We start from the raw sequence: 27,610 nt of genomic DNA on the forward strand, positions 1-27,610 counted from the left end.
CTGTAGCTGCACTGCCAGGCTTTCCCTATTCTGGGCCCAATACCCCTCTAGGAGCCAAAGCGGGCGACCAGCCAATGGAAGAGCTGACGGGGCCAAGGGGGCTGCACACCCCCGGCCAGTGCCAAAGAGGGGATTGTGGTACTGCTCCAGCCTACGCTGACTGAGTGACGGCGGTGGGGCAGAGCCTCCTCTGTGGGAGTAAGAAGCCCTCCTCACTGGAATGGGAAACCTGTCGGACAGCAAGAAGGCAGGGAGGGAAAGCCCCGGGGAGAAAGGACCTTGCAAATCCTGTCTGGATTCAGACTGGAAATGGACACTGGAGTAGGGCCTGCTGTTGGAGTGCCTGCTGTTGGAGTGCTGCTGTGGAACCAGAGGAAGGGAACAGGAGTCCAGGAGAGCTGGCTGGACTTTAAAGAAGCCTCAATGAAGGCGCAGAAACAAACCATCCCAGCGCGCAGTAAGAACAGCAAATATGGCAGGTGACCAGCGTGGCTTAGCAGTGAAATCCTTGGGGAGCTTAAACACAAAAAGGAAGCTCACAAGAAGTGGAAACTTGGACAGATGACAAGGGAGGAGTATAAATCTATTGCTCAACCATGCAGGGATGTAATCAGGAAGGTCAAAGCACAATTGGCATTGCAGCTAGCAAGAGATGTGAAGGGGAACAAGAAAGGTTTCTACAGGCATGTAAGCAATAAGAGGGTGATCAGAGAGGGTGTGGGGTCCTTACTGGATGAGGGAGGTAACCTAGTGATAGATGATGTGGGAAAAGCTGAAGTCTTCTTCTTAAACCCTTGTACTCCAAGTGGAGCATAGGTCATCTACAAATCTCCTCCACTTCACTCTGTCTTCTAGCTGACTCCAGGAGTACCCCAGTTGTTGTCCTTCAGTCTCAGTAGATCTTCTCCATGTTGTCCGAGGTCTTCCTCTTTTGCGTTTTCCTTGTGGGTTCCATGTGAGAGCTTGACGGGCTAAGCTTGCTTTTGGTGTCTGAGAGCGTGGCCTAGCCATCCCCACTTTCTTATCTTGATTTAAATGGCAAGTGGTTCTTGTCCCGCTCTATTCCAAAGCTCCTCATTTGTGATAAAGTCTTGCCATTTGATGACGTGGAGGCAGGAAAAGGGAATAAGGGAATTTGTGTGCAGCCATCTTGGTCTTGATGCAAGAGTCAGGCTAAGTCTGTGGCCTGACAATGCAAGATTTGTAATTAGACGCTGCCTTCGCCTCTCACCTCCATTCGGAGATAAGGATAGAATGCTGACTCTGGCAGGGACCTTGAGATAAGGAGCATCTGGGTGGAACTAAATAACTGTTAGCCATTGGTGTTTGCAATGGGAAGGAGACTAATTGTTATTGTTATTATGTCTAATGGACAGTATATAAACTGCTTCGTAATTGCATGTATTCAAAGATTTGCCTCGGTGGGGGGGGGGCTTCCCCCCCATCCGAACCAGTTTTTCCCTTGCTGCAGCTCGTAATAAAACTGCCTCTGGCTACTTGTTGCTTACAAACTCAGAGTGAGGACAATGTTTTCTTCCACAATGTGAAGGATCAAAAGCTGCAGTACTCAGTGCTTTTTTTGCCTCTTTTTCTGCACAGACATGGTCAGCTCCCATATTGCTGCACAAGGCAACGCAGTATGGGAAGGAGGTGGGCAGCCCTCGGTGGAGAAAGAACAGGTTAAGAACTATTTAGAAAAGTTAGACATACACAAATCCATGGGGCCAGATCTAATGCAGCTGAGGGTGCTGAGGGAGTTGTCTGATGTCATTGTAGAGCCTTTGGCTATTATCTTTGAAAACTTGTGGAGATTGGGAGAGATCCTGGATGATTGGAAAAAGGAAAATATAGTGCCTATTTTTAAAAAAGGGAAGAAGGACAATCCAGGGAACTACAGCCTAGACAGCCTCACCTCAGTCCCTGGAAAAATCATGGAGGGGATCCTGAAGGAATTCATTTTGAAGCACTTGGAAGAGAGAAAAGTGATTAGGAATAGTCAACAAGGATTCACCAAGGACAAGTCATGCCTGACCAACCCGATTGCCTTCTATGATGAGGTAACTGGCTCTGTGGACAAGGGGAAGGCAATGGACATGATATACCTTGACTTTAGCAAAGCTTTTGATACTGTCTCTCCCAATATTCTTGCCAGCAAGTTAAGGAAATATGAATTGGATAAATGGACTGTACGGTGGATAGAAAGCTGGCTAGACTGTCGGGCCCAATGGGTAGTGATAAATGGCTCGATGTCTAGTTGAGGGTAGTTTCAAGTGGGGTCCCCCTAGGATCAGTTCTAGGGCTGATTTTGTTCATGCACTCTCAGCAAGTTTGCAGATGGCAATAAGCTAGGGGGAGAGGTAGATACCCTGGAGGGCTGGGAGAGGATCCAGAGTGACCTAGACAGATTGGAGGATTGGGCCAAAAGGAATCTGATGAGGTTCAACAAGGACAAGTGCAGAGTCCTGTACTTGGGATGGAAGACTCGCAAGCATTGTTACAGGCTGGGGACTGACTGACTAAGCAGCATTTCAGCATAAAAGGACCTGGGGATTACAGTGGATGAGAAGCTGGATATGAGTCAACAGTGCGCCCTTGTAGCCAAGAAGGCTAATGGCATATTAGGTTGCATTAGGAGGAGCATTGCCAGCAGATCTAGAGAAGTGATTATTCCTCTGTGGCACCGGGGAGGCCACATCTGGAGTATTGCGTATAGTTCTTGACCCCCTATTACAGGAAGACTGTGGATGCTTTGGAGAGGGTCCAGCAGAGGGCAACTAAAATGATTAGGGGGCTGGAGCACATGACTTCTGAGGAGAGACTGATGCTTTGTCTAGACTGCAGGTTTCTTTCGGAAGAAGCTTTTCCAGAAGAGATCTTCTGAAAAAACTTCCTCCGAAAGAGAGGTCCACACTGCACATTGAAAAAGAGATCTGCTTTTTTTGAAAGATAGCGTCCATTCAGCCTGGATGCTATCTCACATGTAAGCTGTGATTACTATGGGTGGAGTGGCCACCAGGGCACCTGTGCTTTTTCCTCTTTCCTTTTCTTTTGAAAGAACTCCCTCTTCCCCATCCACACACTCCTTTTTCTAAAAGAGCTCTTTCGGAAAACGTGTTCTTCCTTGTAGAAAGAGGTTTACCGCTGTTGAAAAACCCCTCTGTTCTTTCGAAAGAACACGATTGTAGTGTGGACGTAACTCCAGTTTTTTTGGAAAAACCTCTGCAGTGTAGACATACCCTGGCTGGGCAGGGCCTCTTGGCACTTTGAACATCCATTTCCCCTCCCTGGCTGGGTAATGCAGCTGAAATCTTTCCCCAGGAATTGGTGTGGAACTTCCACACCCCCTGGCTTACTTAATTGCCACCAGCCTCCTGGCTGCTGTGCTCAGGAAGTGCAGGGCCCAATTCGAACAATTTCGACAGGGCCCCGCAGCAATTTTTATTGAGGAAAAAAAAAAGGATACAAAAGTTCAGGGGGGCAAAGAATTTTTTAAATTACACACACACACAAAAACCCTGCATCAAACTCACACCTCCTGTGGCGCAGCCAACACACTCTTCCTCCAGGGCTGGCAGGGGCGGCAGATTTATATAATTTTTGGTGGTGCCTCATTAGACACACCCCCTGACCCCCATTAGCCACACTCCCTGGCCCCCGTTAACCAGGCCTCTGGAGGTAACACACTCGGGGCAAGATGGACACAAGACCAGAAGTAAAAGATGTCATGTCACCCCTCTCAAAGGACTTTTCCCACTCTCCTCCTACCAACAGGGATTAGTTTGGCCCCCACCAAACCTCCCTCGTACAACTATCCTGCAATTTCACTAACCCAATATGTGTGACATCAAGGGTATGTCTACACTACAAAGTTAATTCGAACTAACAGCTGTTAGTTCGAATTAACTTTAATAGGGGCTACACATGCAAACTGCTATTTTGAATTGAATTGGAACTAGCGGAGCGCTTAATTCGAACTAGGTAAACCTCATTCCACGAGGACTAACGCCTAGTTCGAATTAAGTAGTTCGAATTAAGGGCTGTGTAGCCACTTAATTCGAACTAGTTGGAGGCTAGCCCTTCCCAGCTTGCCCTGGTGGCCACTCTGGGCCAAACCAAGGAAACTCTTCTGCCCCCCTCCCGGCCCCGGAGCCCTTAAAGGGCCACGGTCTGGCTACAGTGCTTGTGCCAGGTTCAAGCCTGCCAGCACCCAGCCAGCAGACCCTGCACCTGGCACAGATCGAGCCAGCCACCCGCTGCCACCCAGACCTCCGCCTCTTCCCGGGACCAGGCTGGCGGCTTCCAGGAGCCTGCCCGGGGCCGCAAAAGGCGGGTGCCCACCTGGTCTAGTGCGGAGATCATGGACCTCATCGAGGTTTGCGGGGAGGCCTCCAACGTCTACGATCTCTGCACTAGGCACAGGAACGCAGAGCAGGGACGAGCCACTCGCAGAGCTCCAGGAAGGTGTCCTTCTTCATCCTGAAGTTCTGGGTCCACTGTTGGTCTCCTCAGTGCTCCAAGATGTGGTCCCACCAGTCGCTGCTGGTGTCCAGACGCCAGATGAGGTGGGGCACGCTGGCATCTGGGAGCTGCTGCGGCTCCTCCACAACCCCCTGGGAGGCCAGGGGGAGAGGCAGGGGGCTAACGTGCACCAGATGGTGCCAGGCAGCCTCCAGCCATTGCTGGCAGGCTTGCAGCAGCAAGTCCAAAAACTGGAGCAGCATGCCCAGGGCGAGCTCTGGCTCGGGCTCTATGGTGTCAACTGCGGCGGCGTCCCCAGTGGGAACCACCGACACAGGCAGGTGGAGAGGAAAACGCTTTGCTGTCCCTCGGTGAGGTAGGCAAGCAAGCGAAAAGCTGAGAACCAGCTGTCCAGGGGGGTCCCTTTAAGCACAAGCCTCAGATAGCCTCAGGGTATGTCTACACTACCCCGCTAGTTCGAACTAGCGGGGTAACGTAGGCATTCCGCACTTGCAAATGAAGCCCGGGATTTGAATTTCCTGGGCTTCATTTGCATAAGACGGGCGCTGCCATTTTTAAATCCCAGCTAGTTTGAACCCCGTGCCGCACGGCTACACGCGGCACGGAGTATCTAGTTCGGATTAGGCTTCCTAATCCAAACTAGCTGTACTCCTTGTGGAATGAGGAGTACAGCTAGTTCGAATTAGGAAGCCTAATCTGAACTAGCTACTCCGTGCCGCGTGTAGCTGCGCGGCACGGGGTTCGAACTAGCCGGGATTTAAAAATGGCGGTGCCCGTCTTATGCAAATGAAAACCAGGAAATTCAAATCCTGGGCTTCATTTGCAAGTGCGGTATGCCTACATTACCCTCCTAGTTCGAATTAGGAGGGTAGTGTAGACATACCCTCAGACAGCAGCCACACAAAGCAACTGCTGACCTGATGCCCTGCCAGAACTGGTTTCAGCTGCCCTTAAATGCGACCCAGCATCCAATCAGTGTGGACACACTATTTTGAATTAGCAAAACACTAATTCGAATTAGTTTTTGGATCTAGATGTGTTATTTCGAATTAGCTTATTTAAAATTAACTAATTTGAAATAAGTTAGTTCGAATTAGCGCTGTAGTGTAGATATACCCTAACTCGGGGGCAGAGAGGCTGGGGGAAGTGTTCCCTCTAAGGCTATGTCTACACTTGTGGCTTCTTGCGCAAGTACAGTCGTTCTTGAGCAAGAACCCACAGAGCAGCCACACTGCCCTCCTTCTTTTGTGCAAGGAAATTTACAGTACGGCGTGGTAAGAGAGGGTGTCTTGTGCAAGAGCTATGCTCTTTTCTAACAGGTGTAAGAGCTCTTGTGCAAGAGGGCAGTGTGGATGCTCGGCAGGGATTTCTTGCGCAAGAAACCCCTATGTCTAAAACGGCCATTGGCGTTTTCTCAAGAGAGCGTCCACACTGCCATGGATGTTCTTGCACAAAAGCACAGCTTGCACCTCGCAGCGTGGACATGTTCTTGCGCAAGACTTCTTGTACAAGAACCCTTGCACAAGATGCTCTTGCACAAGAAGCTGCCAGTGTAGACTAAGAGTTTCCTCCCATGAGCAGAATGGATTTTGTGTTGTGCACCTGTACTGAGTTCATGTGGCTTGTCTGGATGTGCCACTGTGGCACCCAAGTTATTAATAAATATTTTATAAACCTTTACCTTTTCCCTCTACTTCCATGTCTCCTCCCCTTGCTCCATCAGCTCCCCTGGTGCCTGCTGCCCCCCAACTCCTCACCCTCCTCTCCTGTCCTGACTCCTGCCCTTCTCACTGCCCTCAGCCCTCCTGAGACCTGGCCCCCTCCACCAGCCCTTTCCCCCACCGTGCCCACTCCTTCAGTAGCCCCACTCTGATCATGTGAGCTACCCCTCCTCATCCCCTCTCCTAACACCTTCCTCTACACACCTGCCCTGCCTCTCTCCTCTGGTGCTGGTCCCTCCCCTGCAGGTGTCTGCCCTTCTGCTTCACCCCCCGGAATCCCCTGGCACCTGCACCTTCTCTTAGCCCTGCACCCTCCTGGTGTCTCCCCCTTCCCTCACTGCCTCTGCCCCCTTTGCCCTCTTTTTCCCTGATGCCCACCCCCTCACCACTCTCTGCCCCCATTCCCCTCCTGCCCCTCTGTGCCCTCACACATGACTTGCTCCATTTCCACCTTTCTCACGCCCACCTCTTCTTTCAAGCCTTCCCCAGCACTGCCAATAACTCCGTAACTGCCAATGCCCTTACCCCCTCCTCTCCCAGCATCACCCTGTCCCCCCTCCCACTGACACCTCCCCTCCTGCCCTTTCCCTCATTGTCTGCACTTGGCCTCCTGGCATTTGTCTCTCTTCCCACAAGGCCCCCTCCCCCTCCCCACAAGTCCCCTCTCCTCCTTCCCCTCCCCACAAGCCCCCCTTCCTCTTCCTCTCCCCCACTCCGCACAAGCCTCCCTCCCTCTTCCTCTCCCACCCCTCCCTCCTCCGCACAAGTCCCTCTTCCCCTTCCCACCCCCACAAGCCCCCCTTCTCCCCCTTCCCCTTCCCAGAAGCTCCTCTTCCCCTTCCCTTCCCCCTTCCCCTCCCCACAAGCCCCCATCCCCCTTTCCCCACCCTCCCCACAAGCCCCCCTTCCCCTCCCCCCCCACAAGCCCCACTTCCTCTCCCCCTTCCCCTCCCCACAAGCCTCCCTTCCTCTCCCACCCCTCCCCCTCCACACAAGCCCCCCTTCCCCTTTCCCTCCCCACAAGCCCCCCTTCTTCTCCCGCCTTCCCCTTCCCACAAGCCCCCTTCCTGTCCCCCTAGTTTTCCCCTACCCCTACCTTCTGCCTTTCACTTTGCGGAGCCAGAATCTGCGCTCGGCCCCCGGACTCTGAACCCGAAGCTAGGCCACGCCGCACCGAGCACTTTTAAATTCCCAGGCTGTGATGTCACGTCATGCCCAGGTGTATCCCCGCTCATGGGAAAGCTGCACATGGCAGCAGCAGCAGCAGCCGGTGAGGGGGAGCCGCACAGAGCTGCGCACGGCAGGGACGGTACGCGGCTGAGGGGGATGCTCTGGGGGCGGGGTGGGAGGATGCGTGTGGGGGAGGACCAGCGGGGGGGACCCAGCTCTACATATTGCTGGAGCAGGGCCCCCGGCTCTGAACAGTAACTCGCCGGCACTTCCGGGTTCAAGGGCGTGGGGCCCCCTCAGGCACGGGGCCTGATTCGGAGGAATCAGTTGAATCGGCCTAAGGTCGGCTCTGCGACACCGGCATCAGATGCTTTTGTGGAAGGTTGCAGTGTAACACAACAGCACACAAGAAATCAGTACCAGAGGGCACAGCAGGCTATACCCTAGACCAGAGAGGCCCAGCTTGTGAGGCCCCCCCCCCCATGCTTTATGAAATGGATTCATGGACAGGAATATACATAAGTCAAAGGTGGTTTGAGCAAATTATCTCATGTAACCCATCGATCTTCATGTCATGATCTGCTGGTTCTGTTTATCTTAACTCTGTTGTATGTACCATTTGTGTGTGGAAAATTAGCCACATGGAGTGGGGAATCCTGTGTGGGTTTCAAACATGTGAGTGAGAGACAGGGAGGGTGTTACCCTCAACGGTTAAACTATCTCTTTTGTCCTGGAGTCTGAGCAGTGGTCGGTGGGGAGGGGCCTCAATTCTTTAACAAAAAGAATAGGCGAGGAGAGGCCTTGGCCTTTTTGGCTGGGCTGCACCTGAAGGAAGGAGCCTGAGACCCCAGGGTGGGGAAAACAGCCCTGGTTTGGAGGGGCAGCTGGAAAAGAGGTTTTAGGGTGAGTTTAAGTTTGCACTGAGATTTCAGTGGAGAATTAGCCAAGCGGTTTTGTTTCTTTTGATTTGTAACCTACTTTGCTCTGCCTGTTCTCACTTATTGCTACTTAAATCCTACGGCTTCAACTTAATAAAACCAGTTTTATTTTCTGTCAAACCCAGTGTAAGCGATTGTTACCTGGGGGGGGGGGGGGGCAACCAGCGTGCACATTCCCCCTTTCATTGTTAAAGGGGCTTACCTAATTCTTTGGGCTTTGATCCCATCTGGGGAGTGCTCTCTCAGGAGACTGGGCCCTAAACTGCACTCTCCTTGGACCTGAAGTGGTTCAGTGTCTATATTGCTTCTCGGTGGGGGCAGGGACCACAATTTGGGGCCTTGGCTGGGGGAGACTAGAGGAGCTGGCCCAGCAGGATCAGGCGGTGAGGATCCCCAGAGAGCAGAAGGCAAATGGCAGTGGCCATGTCAGCACCCTGGGAGGCCCCCCCGAGGGGTCGTCTGTGACCACCCCCCGTCACACAGCTGTGCCCCCCTTCCTACAAGGAGAGCCCTGCAAGTCCACAGATATCTGCTTTGTATCCATGGGAACCTGCATCCACGGCCATGGATGGAGGTATCTGCAGCTCATTTCTGTGGCTACGGCTGTGGACTGACATTTCATATTTGTGCAGGATCTACCTGTGAGACTACTGACTGGTCCCAGGCATGTCACTCCCTGGCACCTGCAAGTGGAACCTGGAAAGGGGCGTCTGCAGCCTCAGCGCTGTCCTTCACTCCCCAGGCTGCCGAATGGACATTGCCCCATAGGGGCTTTCCCACAAGCTCTGAGATAAGAGCTGGCCCCAGGGTGTGATGCCTCCTGTCACGTACCTCGGCTGTTGGACATTAGGAGTTCAAACTGCAGCCAGTGGGAGCAGTGCCAGGGAGTTCTGTGGAAGTGGGGCTTGCCAGCCGCTCTGTGTATAAAGAGGAGGCAGAGATAGTGCAAGGCAGATAGCGGGAGATGCAGTGGACACAGCTCTCTCTGGCTGCTGCTCAGAGGTAAATCAGACGTCCCGATGGGGGCTGAAGGTAAGAGATTCTGGGCTGTTCTCTAGCATTTCAATAGCTGCTGCTCATGGAAAGACCAGAGGGATGTAGGAATTGCTGCACTGCAGCAGAGCCACAGGCCAGCTTGTCTGCCTGCCCCTGGTCTGGTTCCCTGTAGGCCATGCGCTTGTGCTCAGGGGACATTCGAATGCCACCCAGCTGATTAGCAGAATACCCACAAGTAGGCTGGCGGTGCAAATCCGCACATGCCTCGGTGCACACAAAAATGTTATTCCACACATGGATGGGAAAATCCACACCAGGATTGAAAAGATTAGAGGGCACATTGCCCATGATGGACAAATGCTCCTCAACTAGTCAATGGGCAGCCCCATCCGAGCCCAGCTAGACAACTGTCCCCCCACTCTGGCCAAGAAGGGGCTGAGAGCTGTACTATAATTTTGGCCCCGCTCGTTTGACTGTGGAAGATCTGACTGACATACACAACGACTCAGTATGCCCCTTGCTGATCTGGACCCCTCCTGCCGTGCTGAGCACCGGGAATGTGTTTAGTCTCACAGCACACCTGGGGGCGGGACACGACTGTTTTACAGTCAGCAGCCTGGAGCCCAGAGAGATTAAGCAGCTGGGCAGTGGGACGCCCACGTGGGCCGATGCACCGCCCTAGCCCTGCTCGACCCAGCACGTGATAGTGCCACAGTTAGCCACCCATGCAGTCTTGCCTAGTCTGTACTGGGGGCGAACCCCTTCTGCCACCCACCGGGGCCACACTGCTATTTTAGCAGAGCGGCTGGGTGTACGTCTGTCAGAGCTGGGAGCTACATCTCTCAGCTGCAGTGTGGACATATGCCAGGGACTTGGCTCAGGTCACCGAGGAAGGCTGTGGCTGGGCTGGTATAGGAGTCTACTAAATCCCTGAGCTCTGGCCAGCCTTCCTCTCAATAACCATGACAAATGCATTTCATCGTATCGCCCCTCCCCTTCTTGCCCGGGGGGAGGGGCAAATGGGCGCTGCTAACAGTCCCAGGCAGGACTGTACAGTTTTGCTGAGAGCTGAGGGTCTCCCAGGGATTAATGGAACTCTCAACTCTGCAGGGTAACAAGAGCAGCTGGCTGAAAGCATCCCCCCCCCCCCCCCCCCCAGCATTGCCCAAAGATTTTCTAGTTGCAAAGGTAAACGCAGCTTGACAGGAGCAAGCTGAGGGGAGGTGACATCTTGTATTGGGTCAACTTGTGATGCTGGAAGGAACAAACCTTCGAGCTATGCAGAAAGGGCAGCCAGAGTATCCAACATGGGCTGGGGGCTGCGCTTGGGCACCCCACTCCCTACCCAGGGCAGATGGTGGGTCCAGGGTTCCCTACTGCTGCCTACTGGGCTCCTGCGGTAGCTCTTACATCCTAATTTGCCTGGGACAGTTCCCCTTTTAAGCTCAGCCAGCTCCAAGGGGTGGGGAGGAGGCTGTGGGCCAGTGGCATGTGAGTGGGAGAGGTTCTTGAGCCAGCTCCGTGGGCAGAGGGGCTGAGAGGGGCTCAACCCAGTTTCATGGGGAAGAAGAGGGGTGCTCAGAGCAGCTCTGCATAGGGGGTAGGAAGGGGCTTGGGCCAGCAGCACAGGGAGGGAAGAGGGGCTCAGGCCAGCTCCATGTATGTGGGGGAAGGGCTCAGGCCAGGGGCTTGGCCAGTTCTGTGTGGACAGATGTGCGTGCGGGGTGGGGGGAGAGAAATACTGCAGTTATTATAGGAAAGCTTGCTTTTAATAAGAAAATATTTGCAAATATATCTCTGCAAAGATATATCTCTGCTTGTTGGTGCAACTGGACTCCTTGTATTGTGTTTGTTTGTTTGTTTGTTTGTTTGTTTGTTTAGAAATAACAAAGTTTTTCCCTTAAAATGAAATCCCAAATTGGAAGTAAACAATTGCATAAAACATTTCCAACCCTATGTTTTCTTAAAGTTTTAAAGACACAAACAGAGGTCCTTCTTAAAAAGAAAGGCGGGACTGATAGAGACCCATTTTATGACCTAGATTTATTGCTCTGATGGCACATTCTTATGCTCCTTTTAAAAACAGATCTCTTCCTAAAACATCAAAGTTTGATATGGCCTGTCTGCACTCAGGCTCCTTAAAGTTAAATTCAGTTTGTCATAGCAGTTAAACTTCCTGAATATTTTGTGCAAAGCACGACTTTCAATTATCACTACATCTTTTAAACATGACACAAAGAGAAGAGTATGAAATTAAAGCCAGGATATGTGTAACACTTGTAGGTGATAAACTGTGATCTCTGCTTAAGAGATAAGGTAAAAGTTTCTTGAAATTCTGTGGACTAGCTTTAATATTTTGCAACATAACTATATGAATACAGTTTGGTAATGTTATAAGCAACTTGACTCCAACATACTCATAGATAAAGCTTAATATTTATTAAAGCTGCAAACAAGTTTGTAGTGACCTAATAAAACAGTTAATAGTGATTTTATTAATATTTGTTTGTACCTCAATATTGAGGTCTCTCCCCCTACACCACTAACCTACACTATTGCTGTGTGATATACTTCTTGGAATACTTCTGTCTACATTTCACAAATGTAACATGAACTCTGTGTTATAAATTACTTGCTTTAAAAAAAAATCCAAGGTAATTCCCACCAAAGTCTTTATAAAACTACTTCCCTGATTATAGATAGATAACAAATACATTTAACTAACATTATTGGTGTAGCCCTTTAGTTCGAACTAGTGGGAGGCTAGCCCTTCCCAGGTTTCCCTGTTGGCCACTCTGGGCACAACCAGGAAAACTCTTCTCCTCTCCCCCAGCCACGGGCCCTTAAAGGGGTAGACTCTGGCCAGACGGCACTAGAGTCAGCCAGCCCTGCCAGGAGTCTCTGCCCCGAACCAGTGGCTGCAGGATGAGCCAGGCAGCCAGTGCCAGTGAGACGTCCCCTGCCCAGTCCCCCAGCACCCAGGGGCCAGCCAGGGGCCGTAGACGGCGCACGGCCTCCTGGTCTAGTGCGGAGGTCATGGACCTCATTGAGGTTTGGGGGCAGGCCCCCAACGTCCATGATCTCCGCACTAGGAGGAGGAATGCGGCTGTCTATGGGCGCATAGCAGCCGCCATGGCCAGCAGGGGACACAGGCGCACCCAGGAGCATTAAAATTAAACAGCTGCGGCAGGCGTACTCCAGGGCCACAAGGGGCGGCGCCGCTGCAGGGGCTGCCACCTGCCCCTACTTCACTGCCCTCCACCAACTATTGGGGGGCAGGGCGGTCCGTGCCAGCCCGGGGAACATCGAGCCGGGACCAGAGGGCCCTGACCTGGGCGCACCAGAAGGGTCACCGCCAGCAGTGTCATCCAGGGAGACCGTACCGGGTAAGTAGTTTGAATTAAGTAGTTCGGGGGAGGAGGTGGGAGGGAGACCAGGGACCGCGCGCATGGGCCATGCCTTCCACGGATCACACAGACACCTGTGCATGTGCGAGCACGTGCCATGCCACCCTTGGGCAGGTGGCTCCAGCTGCGTGACACCCAGGGGCCATTGCCCAATAGGCACATGCTTGTGCAAAGAGACGTGACATGCTCCCGACCCCGGGGCAGGACCCAGCAGGATGATTTCCCTTCACATGTCCCCTCTACACGGAGGCAGGAGACATCTCCCCTTCCCCCACACCGCCCCGGCCACACTATACATGGCACAGGGACATGGGTGCGGTCTTGGGGCAGCTCCCAGTCCCGGGGAGAGCCAGACATCCTGACCATGGCCTCTGTACAAGCACAGTGACTGTGACGGTGCAGGACATGGTCACCCTCACGTTGCGGAGTTGGGGAGGGGGCTGGGCATCATCCTCTGCGTCCCCAGGGAGAACTGACCACTTCTCTTCTTTCTCTACAGCTGCACCAGCTGCTCGTGCAGGGTGCACCACCCCGCCCGGGACATGCTCCCGCACACGCGGCCTGCTCCGGACTGCCAGCACGGAGCAGGAGTACAGGGACCAGCACCTTGGGGCCCTGCGAGCCGTGCACCGCACACTACGGGCGTGGATGAGGGAAGACCTGCAGGTCCGCCACGAGCTGCTGGCTGAGCTCCGAGGGCTGAGCACCAACCTGCAGCTCCTGCTGCAGAGCATGGTGCCCCATGCTGGTCCTGCACCTGCTACCCCCCCAACTGCTGTCCCTCCTCCCACTCCTGCTCCCCCTCCCACCTCTCCCTCCTCAACCCCCACAACCTCTTCCTCAATGTCCACACCCCCCACCTCAACCTCCACACCCTCCACCCCATCCCCCCGGGGACGCCGAGGCCCCCTCCCTCGCCGTACTGGGAGGCGGTCGGCCCGGCGAGACCCCCACCCCGATCCTTCAGTTTCCCCACCCCCTCCTTTCCCTTGCTTCCCCCTTTCAGCTCCCTCCTCCCAGTTTTCCCCCTCCCCTCTCCCAGCCTCTCTCTTCCCCTCTCTCACCTCCTTTTCCCAGTTTCCCCGAGTTTTGTTAAATAAAGAGAGTTTCTATTTTTGAACACACATGTCCTTTATTTTGTACATCAAGAAGAGGGGCTAGGGAAGGGTAAGTGGAAGGAGGTGAGGGAGGAATGGGGCACGAGCCCCCGATGGGGAGGACTGGGCTGGCTCTGTGGGCTTCTGGGGGTGGAAGCTCTCCTGCAGCCCCCCAATTACCCCCTCTCCCCAGATGGCAGCCTGCGGCACGTGCATCCGGTATGATGGCCGAGTGGTGTGATGTGCCCAGTGTGGGTAGTCCGGGCACTCCAAGCCAGGACTGCTTTGCAAGCGGGGCACCCCTGAGAACTGTCTGTCTGGGGTGGGGGTCGGGTCCCTTTAAGCGCAGCCCTGGGCTAGCCTGAGACAGCATCTCCACGCTCTAAGTCCTCCTCTGATGCCCTGCCGGCACTGCTTCCGGACATCCTTAAGCCCAGTTCAGGGTCCACTCTGTGTGGACATGCTAGTTTGAATTAGCAAAACGCTAATTCGAACTAGTTTTTTAGTCTAGATCCGTTAGTTCGAATTAGCTTAGTTCGAATTAACTAATTCAAACTAAGTTAGTTCGAATTAACGTTGTAGTGTAGACGTACCCCATGAAATTATCTAGCTTCTCTTTAAACTCTGTTATAGTCTTAGCCTTCACAGTCTCTTCTGGCAAGGAGTTCCACAGGTTGACTACACGCTGTGTGAAGAAGAAATTTCTTTTATTAGTTTTAAACCTATTACCCATTAATTTCATTTGGTGTCCTCTAGTTCTTCTATTATGCGAACTAATAAATAACTTTTCTTTATCCACCCTCTCCTCACCACTCATGATTTTATAGACCTCTATCATATCCCCCCTCAGTCTCCTCTTTTCTAAACTGAAAAGTCCCAGTCGCTTTAACCTCTCTTCATATGGGACCCGTTTCAAACCCCTAATCATTTTAGTTGTCCTTTTCTGAACCTTTTCCAAGGCCAAAATATCTTTTTTGAGGTGAGGAGACCACATCTGTACACAGTATTCAGGGCGTACCATAGTTTTATACAGGGGCAGTAAGGTATTCTGGGTCTTATTTTCTATCCCTTTCTTAATAATTCCTAGCGTCCTATTTGCCTTTTTGACCACCGCTGCACACTGTGTGGAAGTTTTCAGAGAACTGTCCACGATAACTACAAGATCTCTTTCCTGATTTGTTATAGCCAAATTAGCCCCCATCATACTATACGTATAGTTGGGGTTATTTTCCCCAATGTGCATTACTTTACACTTATCCACATTACATTTCATTTGCCATTTTGTTGCCCAATTGCTAAGTTTGGTGAGATCATATTGGAGTCCCTCACAGTCTGCTTCTGTCTTGACTATCCTAAACAGTTTGGTATCATCTGCTCACCTCACTGCTTACTCCTTTCTCCAGATCATTTATGAATAAGTTGAAAAGGATTGGTCCCAGGACTCACCCTTGGGGGACACCACTAGTTACCCCTCTCCATTCTGAAAATTTACCATTTATTCCTACTCTTTGTTTCCTGTCTTTTAACCAGTTCTCAATCCAAGAAAGGACCTTCCCTCTTATCCCATGGCCATGTAATTTACACGAGAGCCTTTTGTGAGGGACCTTGTCAAAGGCTTTCTGAAAATCTACGTATACTATATCTACTGGATCCCCCTTGTCTGCATGTTTGTTAACCCCTTCAAAGAACTCTGAGGGTATGTCTACATTACAAAGTTAATTCAAACTAACAGCCGTTAGTTCAAATTAACTTTAATAGGTGCTACACATACAAACCGCTAGTTCGAACTTAATTTGAACTAGTGGAGCTCTTAATTCGAACTAGGTAAACCTCATTCTACGAGGACTAACGCCTAGTTTGAATTAAGTAGTTCGAATTAAGGGCTGTGTAGCCATTTAATTCAAACTAGTGGGAGGCTAGCCCTTCCCAGGTTGCCCTAGTGGCCACTCTGGGCCAAACCAGGAAAACTCTTCTGCCCCCCTCCCAGCCCCAGAGACCTTAAAGGGGCATGGTCTGGCAACAGTGCTTGTGCCAGTTGCAAGCCTGCCAGCGCCCAGCCAGCAGACTCTGCACCGGGCACGGTATGAGCCAGCCACCTGCTGCCACCCACTGCCACCCAGTCCTCCCCCTCTTCCTGGGACCAGGCTGGCGGCTCCCAGGAGCCTGCCCAGGGCCGCAAGAGGCAGGTGCCCGCCTGGTCAAGTGCGGAGATCGTGGACCTCATTGAGGTTTGGGGGGAGGCCTCCAACATCCACGATCTTTGCACTAGCCACAGGAATGCAGCCATCTACAGTCGCATGGCTGCCAGCCTGGCTGCCAGAGGCCACATGTGGACCAGGGAGAAGGTCCGCTGCAAAATAAAGGGCCTGCGGCAGTCCTACTCCAGGGCCTGCCAGCCAGGGGCTGACCCAGAGACCTGCCCCTACTTTGAGGCCCTGGACCGCATCCTGGGGGCTCATGCAGTCCATGCCCCCCGGGTGGTGATTGACCCCAGGGGAGAACCCATCCCTGATATGGAGGAGGAGGAGGAGGACGCTGAGAGCCAGGAGCCTGCAGGGAGCCTGCCCAGGACCCAGGACTCCTGAGGCATCCCACAGAGCTGAGTCGTCCAAGGCCGAGGAGGGCTCTGCATGTGAGTCCCATCATGCTCCCCTTATGTGTACGGGAGAGGTGGGGGGAGAGGGAGCCCAGCTGGGTGTCATGCAGGGGCCCTGGCCTTACAGAGGGGGGCTGGGTTTCACCCACCATGTCCCCAGGGAGAACTGACCACTGCTCTTGTTTCACCACAGCCACAGCACCTGGGACTGCAGGGAACACCACCTCGCCTGCAACAGCCACCCGCACCCGGGCCAGCAGGCACGCCAGGAACCAGGAGGAGTACCAGCGGCGGCACCTGCAGCTTCTGGAGCACCAGCTCTGCACCCAGGACCACTGGGTCCGGGAGGACCTGCGGCTGCGGCAGCGGAGTTTGGAGGCGCAGGAAGAGCAGGGCCGTGCCCTCAGAGGCCACCTCCAGACCTTGGTGGACAGGTTCCTGCCTCCTCCTGCACCGGCCCCTGCGGCCGTCCCAGCTCTCACTCCTCCTCTCACCCCTGCTCCCCCTCCCACTTCCTCCACACCCCGTGTCCCTCCTGCCCCACCCACCACACACACTCCCCCCCCGACGACCCTGCACCCGCAGTGCTGCGAGATGGGAGAGCCAGCAGGACCCCCAAGTCTGAGCTTTCCCTTCCCTTCCTCTCCTTCCACCCCTTTCCAGTTCCCTCCTCCCAGGTTTCCCCTCCCCTCTCCCACCCTCACTCCTCCCTCCCCCCACCCCAGTTATGTAAAATAAAAAGAGATTTTGGTTGTCAAAACAGGTGTCTTTATTTGACATTAGAAAGGGGGATTAGGAAGGGGAAAGGGGAAGGGGGGGAGGGTGGAAGAAGACCCCAGTGGGGCATGCAGGGAGAGTTCAGTCCTCCTCCTGCACCTGGAAGCTCTCCTGCAGGGCTTCCCGGATCCAGACGGCCCCCCGCTGGGCTTCCCGGACAGCGGTGGTGCGGGGCTGAGCGTAGTGGCCAGCCATGCACTCAGCCTCAGCCATCCAGGCTGGCAGGAAAGCCTCCCCCTTTCACTCACACAAATTATGCAGCACGCAACATGCTGCCACCACGGGAGGGATATTGTGCTCAGCGAGGTCGAGGCGGGTGAGAAGGCACCTAAATCTGGCTTTCAGTTGGCCAAAGGCCCCCTCAATCATGATGTGGGCCCTGGTCAGCCTGGCATTAAAGGCCTGGCGGGAAGGGTTGAGGTGCCCCGTGTATGGCTTCATCAGCCAGGGCTGTAGGGGGTAGGCGGCATCCCCAGCCTGGCACACGGGCATGTCCACGTCCCTGACCCTGATGTGGCGGTCAGGGAAGAAGGTCCCAGCGTGCAGCTTCTGGCACATGGAGGAGTTCTGGAACACCCGTGCATCATGTGCCTTGCCGGACCAGCCCATATTAATGTCCGTGAACTGGCCCCTATGGTCACACACGGCCTGCTGGAGGACGGAGAAGTACCCCTTTCGGTTGACATACTGGGAGGCCTGGTGTTCCGGGGCATGGATAGGGATGTGCGTCCCGTCGATGGCCCTCTCCGCAGTTGGGGAAGCCGAGGGCGCCGAACCCGCGGATGACCACGTCCGGGTCGGTGAGGTGGACCACCCTGAGGAGCAGCACCCGGTTGATGGCCTTGACCACCTGCAGAGGGACACAGCAAACTGCGAATCACTGGGGCGCCCGGGTGGCTGGGAGTGTTCGTTGCCTGGCACTGCCCTGTGCCCCACTTCCGGAAGCAACCTCTGCGGGCGGCATGTAGTACAGCAAGAACAGACCGAACCCTCCAGTGCAGGGCACTTTCACCTCCTCCTACCCCATTTTCCCTGGGGCAGCCCATCCCCTCCTTGCAACACCCCCCCGGCCCAGTGGCCGGTGGGTGCCGTACCTGCATGAGCACTGCTCCGATGGTGGATCTCCCGACGCCGAACTGGTTCCCGACGGATCGGTAGCTGTCCGGCATGGAGAGCTTCCAGAGGGCGATGGCCACACGCTTCTGGAGGGGGATGGCAGGCCTCATGCGAGTGTCCTGTCGCCGCAGAGCAGGGACGAGCCACTCGCAGAGCTCCAGGAAGGTGTCCCTCTTCATCCTGAAGTTCTGGGTCTCCCCAGCGCTCCAGGACAATGCGGTCCCACCAGTCGCTGCTGGTGTCCAGACGCCAGATGTGGCGGGGCACGCTGGCATCCGGGCGCTGCTGCGGCTCCTCCACGTCCCCCAGGGAAACCAAGTGGAGAGGTAGGGGGCTGACGTGCACCAGGTGGTGCCAGGCAGCCTCCAGCCATTGCTGGCAGGCTTGCAGCAGCAAGTCTAAAAACTGCACCAGAAAGCCCAGGGCGAGCTCTGGCTCCATGTTGCCAACTGTGGCGGCATCCCCAAAGGGAACCACTGACACAGACGAGCGCAGAGAAAAACGCTTTGCTGTCCCTCAGCGAGGTAGGCAAACAGGCGGAAAAGCTGAAAACCGGCTGTCCAGGGGGTCCCTTTAAGCACGAGCCTCAGATAGCCTCAGACAGCAGCCACACAAAGCAACTACTGACCTGATGCCCTGACAGAACCGGTTTCGGCCGCCCTTAAATGCGTCCCAGCATTCAATCAGTGTGGACGCGCTAGTTCGAATTAGCAAAACGCTAATTCAAACTAGTTTTTAAGTCTAGATGCGCTAATTCGAATTAGCTTAGCTAAGTTAGTTAGAATTACTGCTGTAATGTAGACATACCCTAATAGATTAGTAAGACATGATTGCCCTTTACAGAAACCATGTTGACTTTTGTCCAACAAATTATGTCCTTCTACATGCCTCACAATTTTATTCTTTACTATTGTTTCGACTAATTTGCCCGGTACTGAAGTTAGACTTACCGGTCTGTAATTGCCAGGATTGCCTCTAGAGCCCTTTTTAAATATTTGTGTGACATTGGCTACCTTCCAATCATTAGGTACAGAAGCCGATTTAAAGGATAGGTTACAAACCACAGATAATAGTTCAGCAATTTCCCATTTGAGTTCTTTTAGCACCCTTGGATGAATGCCATCCGGTCCCGGAGATTTGTTAACATTAAGTTTTTCTATTTGTTCCAAAATCTCCTCTAATGACACTTCAATCTGAGACAGTTCCTCAGATTCATCGCCCACAAAGGACGGTGCAGATTCAGGAATCTCCCCAACATCCTCAGCCGTGAAGACTGAAGCAAAGAAATCATTTAGTTTATCCGCAATGGCTTTATCATCCTTGATTGCTCCTTTTATATCTCAATCGTCTAGGAGACCCACAGGCTTTTTAGCAGGCTTCCTGCTTCTCATGTACTTAAAAAACATTTTGTTATTTCTTTTTGAGTTTTTGTTTAGCTGTTCCTCTAAATCTTTTTTTGCTTTTCTTATTACATTTTTACACTTGATTTGACAGTGTTTATGTTCCTTTCTATTTATCTCACTTGGATTGGACTTCCACTTCTTAAAAGATACCTTTTTGTCCCTCACTGCTTCTTTTACATGGTGGTTAAGCCACGATGACTCTTTTTAGGACTCTTGCTATGTTTTTTAATTTGGGGCATACATTTAAGTTGGGCCTCTATTATGGTGTTTTAAAAAAGTTTCCATGCAGCTTGCAGGGATTTGGCTCTAGTCATTGTGCCTTTTAATTTCCGTTTAACTAACCTCCACATTTTTGTGTAATTCCCCTTTTTGAAATTAAATGCCAGAGTGCTGGACTGCTGAGGTGTTCTTCCCACCACAGGAATGTTAAATGTTATTATATTATGGTCACTATTCCCAAGTGGTCCTGTAACAGTTATCTCCTGGACCTGATCCTGCACTCCACTCAGGACTAAAATGAGAATTGCCTCTCCCCTTGTGGGTTCCTGCACCAGCTGCTCCAAGAAGCAGTCATTTAAGCCATTGAGAAATTTTATCTCTGCTTCTCTTCCTGAGGTGACATGTATCTGGTCAATATGGGGATAATTAAAGTCCCCCATTATGACAGAGTTCTTTATTTTGGTAACCTCTCTAATCTCCCTCAGCATTTCAATGTCAGTATCGCTGTCCTGGTCAGGTGGTCGGTAATATATTCCTACTGCTAATTTCATATTATTGGAGCATGGAATTACTATCCATAGTGATTCTATTGAGCACGTTGATTCATTTAATATTTTATTTCATTTGATTCTACATAATCTTTCACATACAGTGCCACTCCGCCACCCATCTGGCCTGCTCTATCCTTTCGATGTATTTTATATCCCGGTATGATTGTGTCCCACAGATTTTCCTCATTCCACCAGGTTTCAGTGATGCCTATTATGTCAATCTCCTCCTTTAATACGAGGTCCTCTAGTTCATCCATCTTATTAGTCAGACTCCTATCATTTGTGTAGAAGCACTTAAAAAATTTGCCACTGCTTATTTGTCTGCCCTTCCCTGGTGCATTGGATTCCTTTATATGCGGTTGTTTGTCTGCTCTGGCCCATGGTTTGTCCTCTCCCCTCCTCTCTTTCTGAGTACAGCTTAGAGAATCTCTGTCAATGGATTCTCCTCTAAGAGAAGTCTCCTAGGGTATGACTACACTACCCTCCTAGTTCGAACTAGCGGGGTAATGTAGGCATACCGCACTTGCAAATGAAGCCCAGGATTTGAATTTCCCGGGCTTCATTTGCATAAGCGGGGAGCCGCCATTTTTAAAACCCCGCTGGTTTGAACCCCGTGCAGCGCGGCTATACGGGGCACGAACTAGGTAGTTCGAACTAGGCTGCCTAGTTCGTGCCCCGTGTAGCCGCGCTGCACGGGGTTCGAACCAGCGGGGTTTAAAAAATGGCGGCTCCCCGCTTATGCAAATGAAGCCCGGGAAATTCAAATCCCGGGCTTCATTTGCAAGTGCAGTATGCCTACATTACCCCGCTAGTTCGAACTAGCGGGGTAGTGTAGACATACCCCTTCCGATTTACATGAATCTCCGCACCAATCGGCTTTCCCCCATCTCTTAGTTTAAAAACTGCTCTACGGCCTTTTTAATGTTTAGTGCCATTTCATGATTTTTTTCAATCAACTTCAATGATTAGACTGTTACAGTTACAAAAGAGCTGGTGAAAGATTTAAGAAATCATTCTTTGTATATAATGCCAGGCTTGGAAGCTTCTGCTCCCATTCCACAAAGATGCACAAAATGAAGCTATGTTCTTCATTAATTTCAGATGTATTTTCTTTCTGTTTTCAGCCATGGAGTTCGCAAATGCCATCCTACGCTTCTGGGCCTGGATATTCGTGCTGTGGAGTGAGTATTCATTTCAACAACACCGCAGACATTTGTATGTTTTTTGCAGGGTGACCATATCAATTATCTCTGCATGAAGCTCATGTCATGGGGACTTACTATCCCTCCTGAGTTTTGTAATGAAGCAACTGGAACTAATAACAATATCAAATCTTCAAGCAAAGCTCACCCGGAGCCATTGATGTGACTGGTCTTTCCACACAAGGCCACAGATTGGCTCCAAACTCATAGAAATTCATCACAGACATTCCTAGACAGAAGAATAGCCACCCTGGGTCAGACCAATGGTCTATCTAGCTGGGTATATGCCTTCTGGTAGTGGCTGGGGCTCTGAGAGTGGCTTAAGAGGGAGTAAACAGAAAAGGGCAATTTACTGAGTGACCCGTCCCCTGTCATTCAGCCCCGGCTTCTGGCAGCCAGAGGTCTAGGGCAATCCAGAGCACTGGGCTGTGTTGCTGATCCTCTTGGCTGGCAGGCACTCAGGGACTGTCCTCCATGAACTGATCAAGTGCTTTTCAGAACCCTGTGATACTTTTGGCCTGGCAACAAGTTCCACAGCTGAGTGTGCATTGTGTGGAACAGTGCTGTCTTACACCACAACAGTGTTGTCTTAAACCACCTGCCTGTTCATTTCTTTGGGCCACTTCCGGTTTGTGTATTTTATGGAGGGGTCAATAACACTTCCTCATTCACATTCTCCACTCTGGTCCCACTGTACAGGCCTCTATCACCTCACCCCCTTCGTTGTCTCTTTTCCAAGCCGAAACATTCCAGTCTTTTCACCCTCCCTCATAGCGGAGCTGTTCCACACCCTCATGAGTATGTAGCCCTTCCCTGAACTTTCCTCAAGTCTCACCTGGGCTCCAGGTAAAAAGGCAATGGAAGGCATTGCTCTCCCAAAAAGACTGAGGTGACCCCCGCCCACACTGGCCAGCCAGGAAGCTGGGGCTACATGGCTGCCTAGCTAGCTGGGAACACTGGGGTCACACGGCTGCCTGGCTGGCTGGAAAGGCTCTGGAGATGGAAAGGCAGTGGAGATGCTCAGCTGTTCTGGGGGCACTGGGGCTGTGCAGATGCTCCAGGGCCTGGAATGGGGCTGGGGCCATGCAGATGGCTGGCTGCTCTGGGAACTAGAGCCGGGCCGGGAGGCTGCCCAGCTGCTCCAGGGGCTATGGGGCAGTGGGGGCTGGGCCTGTATGGCTGCCTGGCAGTGGCACGGAAGTGCTAGCTTTGGGCAGGGGCCAGTGGCCACAATGGGGACTGGACTCCTGTGGCATGGAAGGGACGGAGCTAGGTCTTGCCTCCCCAATCCCATCATGCACCCATTGCCCACGAATACTCATACACCTTTTTTGGGATGGGATGACCTGAACTGCCCACAGTATTCAAGATGTGGGCAGATCATGGCTTTATATCGTGGCATTATGATGTTTTCTGTCTTATCTTCTGCCTCCTTCCCTAATGAAAACATTGTTACCTTTTTGATTGTTGCTGCACATTGAGTGGATCTTTTCAGAGAACATATTTACGATGACTGCAAGATCCTTCTCGAATAGTAATAACTAATTTAGATGCCATCATCTAGCTCTATATTTTAGAAATGTGTGTCTCTGTCTGTCCATCTGCCTGTCTATGAATCTGTTTGTTCAAGAACTCCTCCTAAACGGTAAGAGCTAGGGCCACCAAATTGCGCCAGGAAAACAGGAATGGGACCGTTTTCAATAACATGGAAAGGGAGGGGGCTGTTTGGAGGGATGTGATACTGCAGAGTGACCACTGGGGGCAGCTGCATGACCAAGAGAGTGGCCTCCTGGGGCTGGGGCTTGCCATTTTGCTGGCCATTGGACTATTTAAGTGGCCGTCCCTGCCCTGAACCCCTGCCCCTGGCCCTTTGCCATAGTACCAGAGCTGGGAAAGGGAGAGAGAAAGCCCCACTGGCTGGGGGAGAGAGAAGGTCCCTGCCAGCTGGGATTATGGAATTGCATCGATGTGTCTGCAGTGATGGAAGGCAGGGAGGCAGAGTAGGAAGACTGGCTTGGTGGATGCTGTTTGGCTGAAGGAAGTGGTGGGATGTCCATAAGAGGTAGTAGGACAGAGACACACGTTTGGGTGGAGGTAGAGAGTTCAAGGGGTGGGAGGGGGTAGAAGTAGATCTGAGAGTTATTGACAAAGTGGGGCAAGAAAGGCCATGGGATCAAGATGCCTATTTACTTAGACACCATGGCAGTGCTTTGAGGCCTTCACATAGTCACCTGGACCCAGGTTTGGAAAGGTGCACTGCACTCAGCATTGCAACAGCTAACCATGTTAGGAGACTAAATCTCATTTTCCAGAGCACTGTAGGTACTGAGTGGGCCAACATACCATTGACCACTGATGGGCTGCTAAGTGTCTAGGCAATGCCTACATTTCACTGGGCCCTAGAGAGCAAAGGGGGAAATGTAGGTGACCGGCGACACTCGTCTGAGCAGCAGCAAGAGAGATGAGGAGAGAAGAGGCAAAGAATCCAGTGTGGATAATGACTGATGGAGTAGCCCGCAGGGGAGGAGATGAGGAAAGGGGAAAATCATAAAAGCATGACTGAGAAGGTCTCAGGAAGAAGCATATGGGGAGACTTGTCCCTTGGGTCCTGGTTTCTTTCCAAGACGACAGCCCTCCCACTGCAGATGTTTTCAGTTGCTGACTAAAGGTCTGCTGTGTCCATTTCCTTTTGTTGCAAGTAGAGGGGATTGGACCGAAGCCTTTCATGGTGGACTTAAACTAGCGTGGCTGCCAAGAGAAGGAAGAGTGATTGCAGGTGACGGGGTGGAGGATGCTGGTGAAAGAGGCAAAACTGGGAAAACAGGGACAGCGACACTAAGGAGTGTGGGAGCAAAATGGAACTCCATTGGCACCATCATTGAGCACAGCAGCCCTAGGCCTAGAACTATGCGGAAGAGAAACCTCCTCACACTCTGGGGTTGGCAGATGGGGCCTCCTTTCCCCCCCGCCCCAACCGCCAGAGACTTCAGGTGGTTAGAGCAGCTGCAGAAGTTAAAAAAAAAATCCTGGGCCAGTAGCTTTGCTGGTGATCTGGCTCTGTTCCCATTGCCCCTGCCTGCCGGAGTGATCATAGATAAGATCCTGAGGTCAACATTTCAGGGGTCAAGAGAATGGGATATTGGGCCTCTTGCTTCTAGGGTGCTGGTTCCAACTTGGCCCCTGATCAAGGGGAGGGCTTGACTGGCTCAGGGAATGGAATATGGGACTTTCACCTCTAGGGCAACATTTTCAGTCTGGCCCCAAGTTCAGGGGTTTGGCTGGATCAGAGATGGGATAAAGGGCCTTTCAACTTTCGAGAGCACCGTTTCAAATCTAGCCTTGTGCATGTGTGTAAGGGGCAGGCTGGCTCACAGGAGTAGGGGAACGGAACATAAACAAATAACCACAGCCATACAGGCAGGTTGTTGGAGAAGGTGTCATGGCGTGCCGGGGAGTCCCTGAGCCCTGCACTACCATTCGCAGCCAGACGTGACCCCCAGCCAGCAAGCAGAACAGAAGGTTTATTGGTTCACAGGGACACAGCGTAGCATAAGATCGATGTTCACACAGGGACCAAGAGCAGGCAGCCTTATTCCTCTTGGGTCCCAGGCCCTTCTCCCCCCTTTTCCTGCTCTAAGAGCCTTCTCTCATCTTAACCCAGCCGAGACTGACCCTTCCCCCAGGCCGTACTCCCCCACCCCCAGCCTGGTGTCAGCCTCGCCTACCCTTTGTCTCCCTTCCGGGCAGGAGTTGTTATCTCCTGTGTCTGGCCCTCAAATGTCTGGGCCCAATACACTTCTGCAGTGAGTCATACCCAGCCTCCTCCCCCATCCCCCATGCAGATGGCTGGGGGAAACTGAGGTACATACACACACACACACACAGAGCACAATACAGCTAAGAGTGAATGTAACAACAGAGTGAACACAGGACTGACTACAAGAGTGGATAACACTCCCACTATGTCGCGGAAGGGGATCAAACCATAGGCCTTCAGCTAGGGGGGTTACTGAGCTCTCCTAGAATACCAAACATTCTGGTACCTCTGGGAATGACATGGGCCCATGCCCACTATTGTAACGTGGCACACACAATGTGTGTCAGGTAACATGGCAGGGATGGACTCGAGTGCTCATCAAAATGGCATCCCTTGTCTGTGATACTGGACAAAACCATACTCCATTTGCCGCAGTACTGGCAAATCAGGGCAGAGCAGAGTAGAAGAGTGACTTCTCGTGCCTTGCTGACAACACTCCTGTTAATGCAGCCCAGAATCATGTTTGCTTTTTTTGCAAGTGTCACACTGTTGACTCATATTTAGCTCACGGTCCACTCTAACCCCTTTCTGCCATACTCCTTCATAGGCAGTCACTTCCCATTCTGCAGGTGTGACACAGATTGGCTGTGTCTAGACTGGCCAGTTTTTCCAGAAAATCAGCCGCTTTTACCTATCAGTCTACACTGGCCTCTTGAATTTCCGCAAAAGCACTAACTTCCTACTGTAAGAAATCAGTGCTTTTTGCAGAAATACTATGCTGCTCCTGTTCAGGCAAAAGTCCCTTTTGCGCAAAAGTTTTGCGCAAAAGGGCCAGTGTAGACAGCTGAGATTTGTTTTGCTCCAAAAAGCTCCGATCATGAAAATGGCGATCGGGACTTTTTTGCTCAAAAGCGCATCTAGATTGGCCACGGACACTTTTCCGCAAAAAGTGCTTTTGCGGAAAAGCATCCATGCCAATCTAGATGCTCTTTTCCAAAAATGCTTTTAACGGAAAACTTTTCCGTTAAAAGCATTTCCAGAAAATCATGCCAGTCTAGACGTAGCCATTATTCCTTTCTAAGTGAAGCACTTTGCATTTGTCCTTATTAAGCTTCATCTTGTTTACCTCAGACCATTTCTCCAGTTTGTCCAGATCATTTTGAATTATGACCCTATCCTCCAAAGCAGTCGCAACCCCTCTCAGCTTGGCTAATATCACCTGCAAACTTAATAAGCATATTTTCTATGTCAATATCTAAATTGTTGATGAAGATATTGAACAGAACCAGTCCCTAAACAAACCCATGTGGAACCCCACTTGTTATGTCCTTCCTGCATGACTGAATCATTGATAACTACTGAGAATGGTTATCCAGCCAGTTATGCACCTACCGTATAGTAGCCCCATCTAGGTTGTATTTCCCTAGACTATTGACAGAAAGGCCACGTGAAACCATCTCAAATGCTTTACTAAAGTTAGGCATCCTAAGTTCACCACTTCCCCCTTATCCACAAGAATTGTTATCCTATCAAAGAAAGCTATCAGACTGGTTTGACATGATTTGTTCTGTACAAATCCATGTATGCTGTTACCATCACATTATCTTCCAGATGTTTGCAGTTTGATTCTTTAATTACTCGCTCCATTATCTTCCCTGGCTCAGAAGTTAACTGACTGGTCTGTAGTTTCCTGGGTTCTTTGTATTTCTCTTTTTATAGATGGAGACTATATTTGCCCTTTTCCAGTCTTCTGGAATCTCTCCCAACTTACATGATTTTTCAAACAAGATAGCTAAAGGCTCAAATACCTCTTCTGTCAGCTCCTTGAGTATTCTAGGGTGTATTTCATCAGGATCTAGTGACCTAAAGACATTTAAGTTTTCTAAAACAAAATACAGGACTATGTAGCACTTTAAAGACTAACAAGATGGTTTATTAGGTGATGAGCTTTCATGGGCCAGACCCACTTCCTCAGATCAAATAGTGGAAGAAAATTGTCACAACCATATACAGGCAGTCCCCGGGTTATGTGGATCCGACTTATGTTGGATCTCTACTTAAGAATGGGGTGAGGGAAGCCCGAACTAGCTGCGCCCCTCCCCCCCAGCAGACCGCCGAGACGCGCTGCGGTGGTCCCGCCGCCCGTGTTCTCCGCAGCGAGAAAAGCTGCTCCGTGTCTCC

The 27,610-nt window shown here is 51.8% G+C and overlaps 1 protein-coding gene across 2 annotated transcripts in view; it reads left to right on the forward strand.

The window, feature by feature from the left end:
• The first annotated feature begins 9,245 nt into the window (after nt 1-9,245).
• Nucleotides 9,246-27,610, forward strand: part of LOC102449199 (IgGFc-binding protein-like) — a 106,070-nt gene continuing 87,705 nt past the window's right edge. For both annotated transcript variants that reach the window (XM_075907483.1, XM_075907484.1), the window contains exons 1-2: nt 9,246-9,340; nt 21,595-21,651. In XM_075907483.1, coding sequence (XP_075763598.1) covers nt 9,328-9,340; nt 21,595-21,651 — 70 coding nt within the window. In that variant the 5' untranslated portion in view covers nt 9,246-9,327. The remainder of the gene's footprint in view (nt 9,341-21,594; nt 21,652-27,610) is intronic.

The sequence above is a fragment of the Pelodiscus sinensis genome, chromosome 24, assembly GCF_049634645.1.
Source record: "Pelodiscus sinensis isolate JC-2024 chromosome 24, ASM4963464v1, whole genome shotgun sequence".
Classification (NCBI taxonomy): Eukaryota; Metazoa; Chordata; order Testudines; family Trionychidae; genus Pelodiscus; species Pelodiscus sinensis.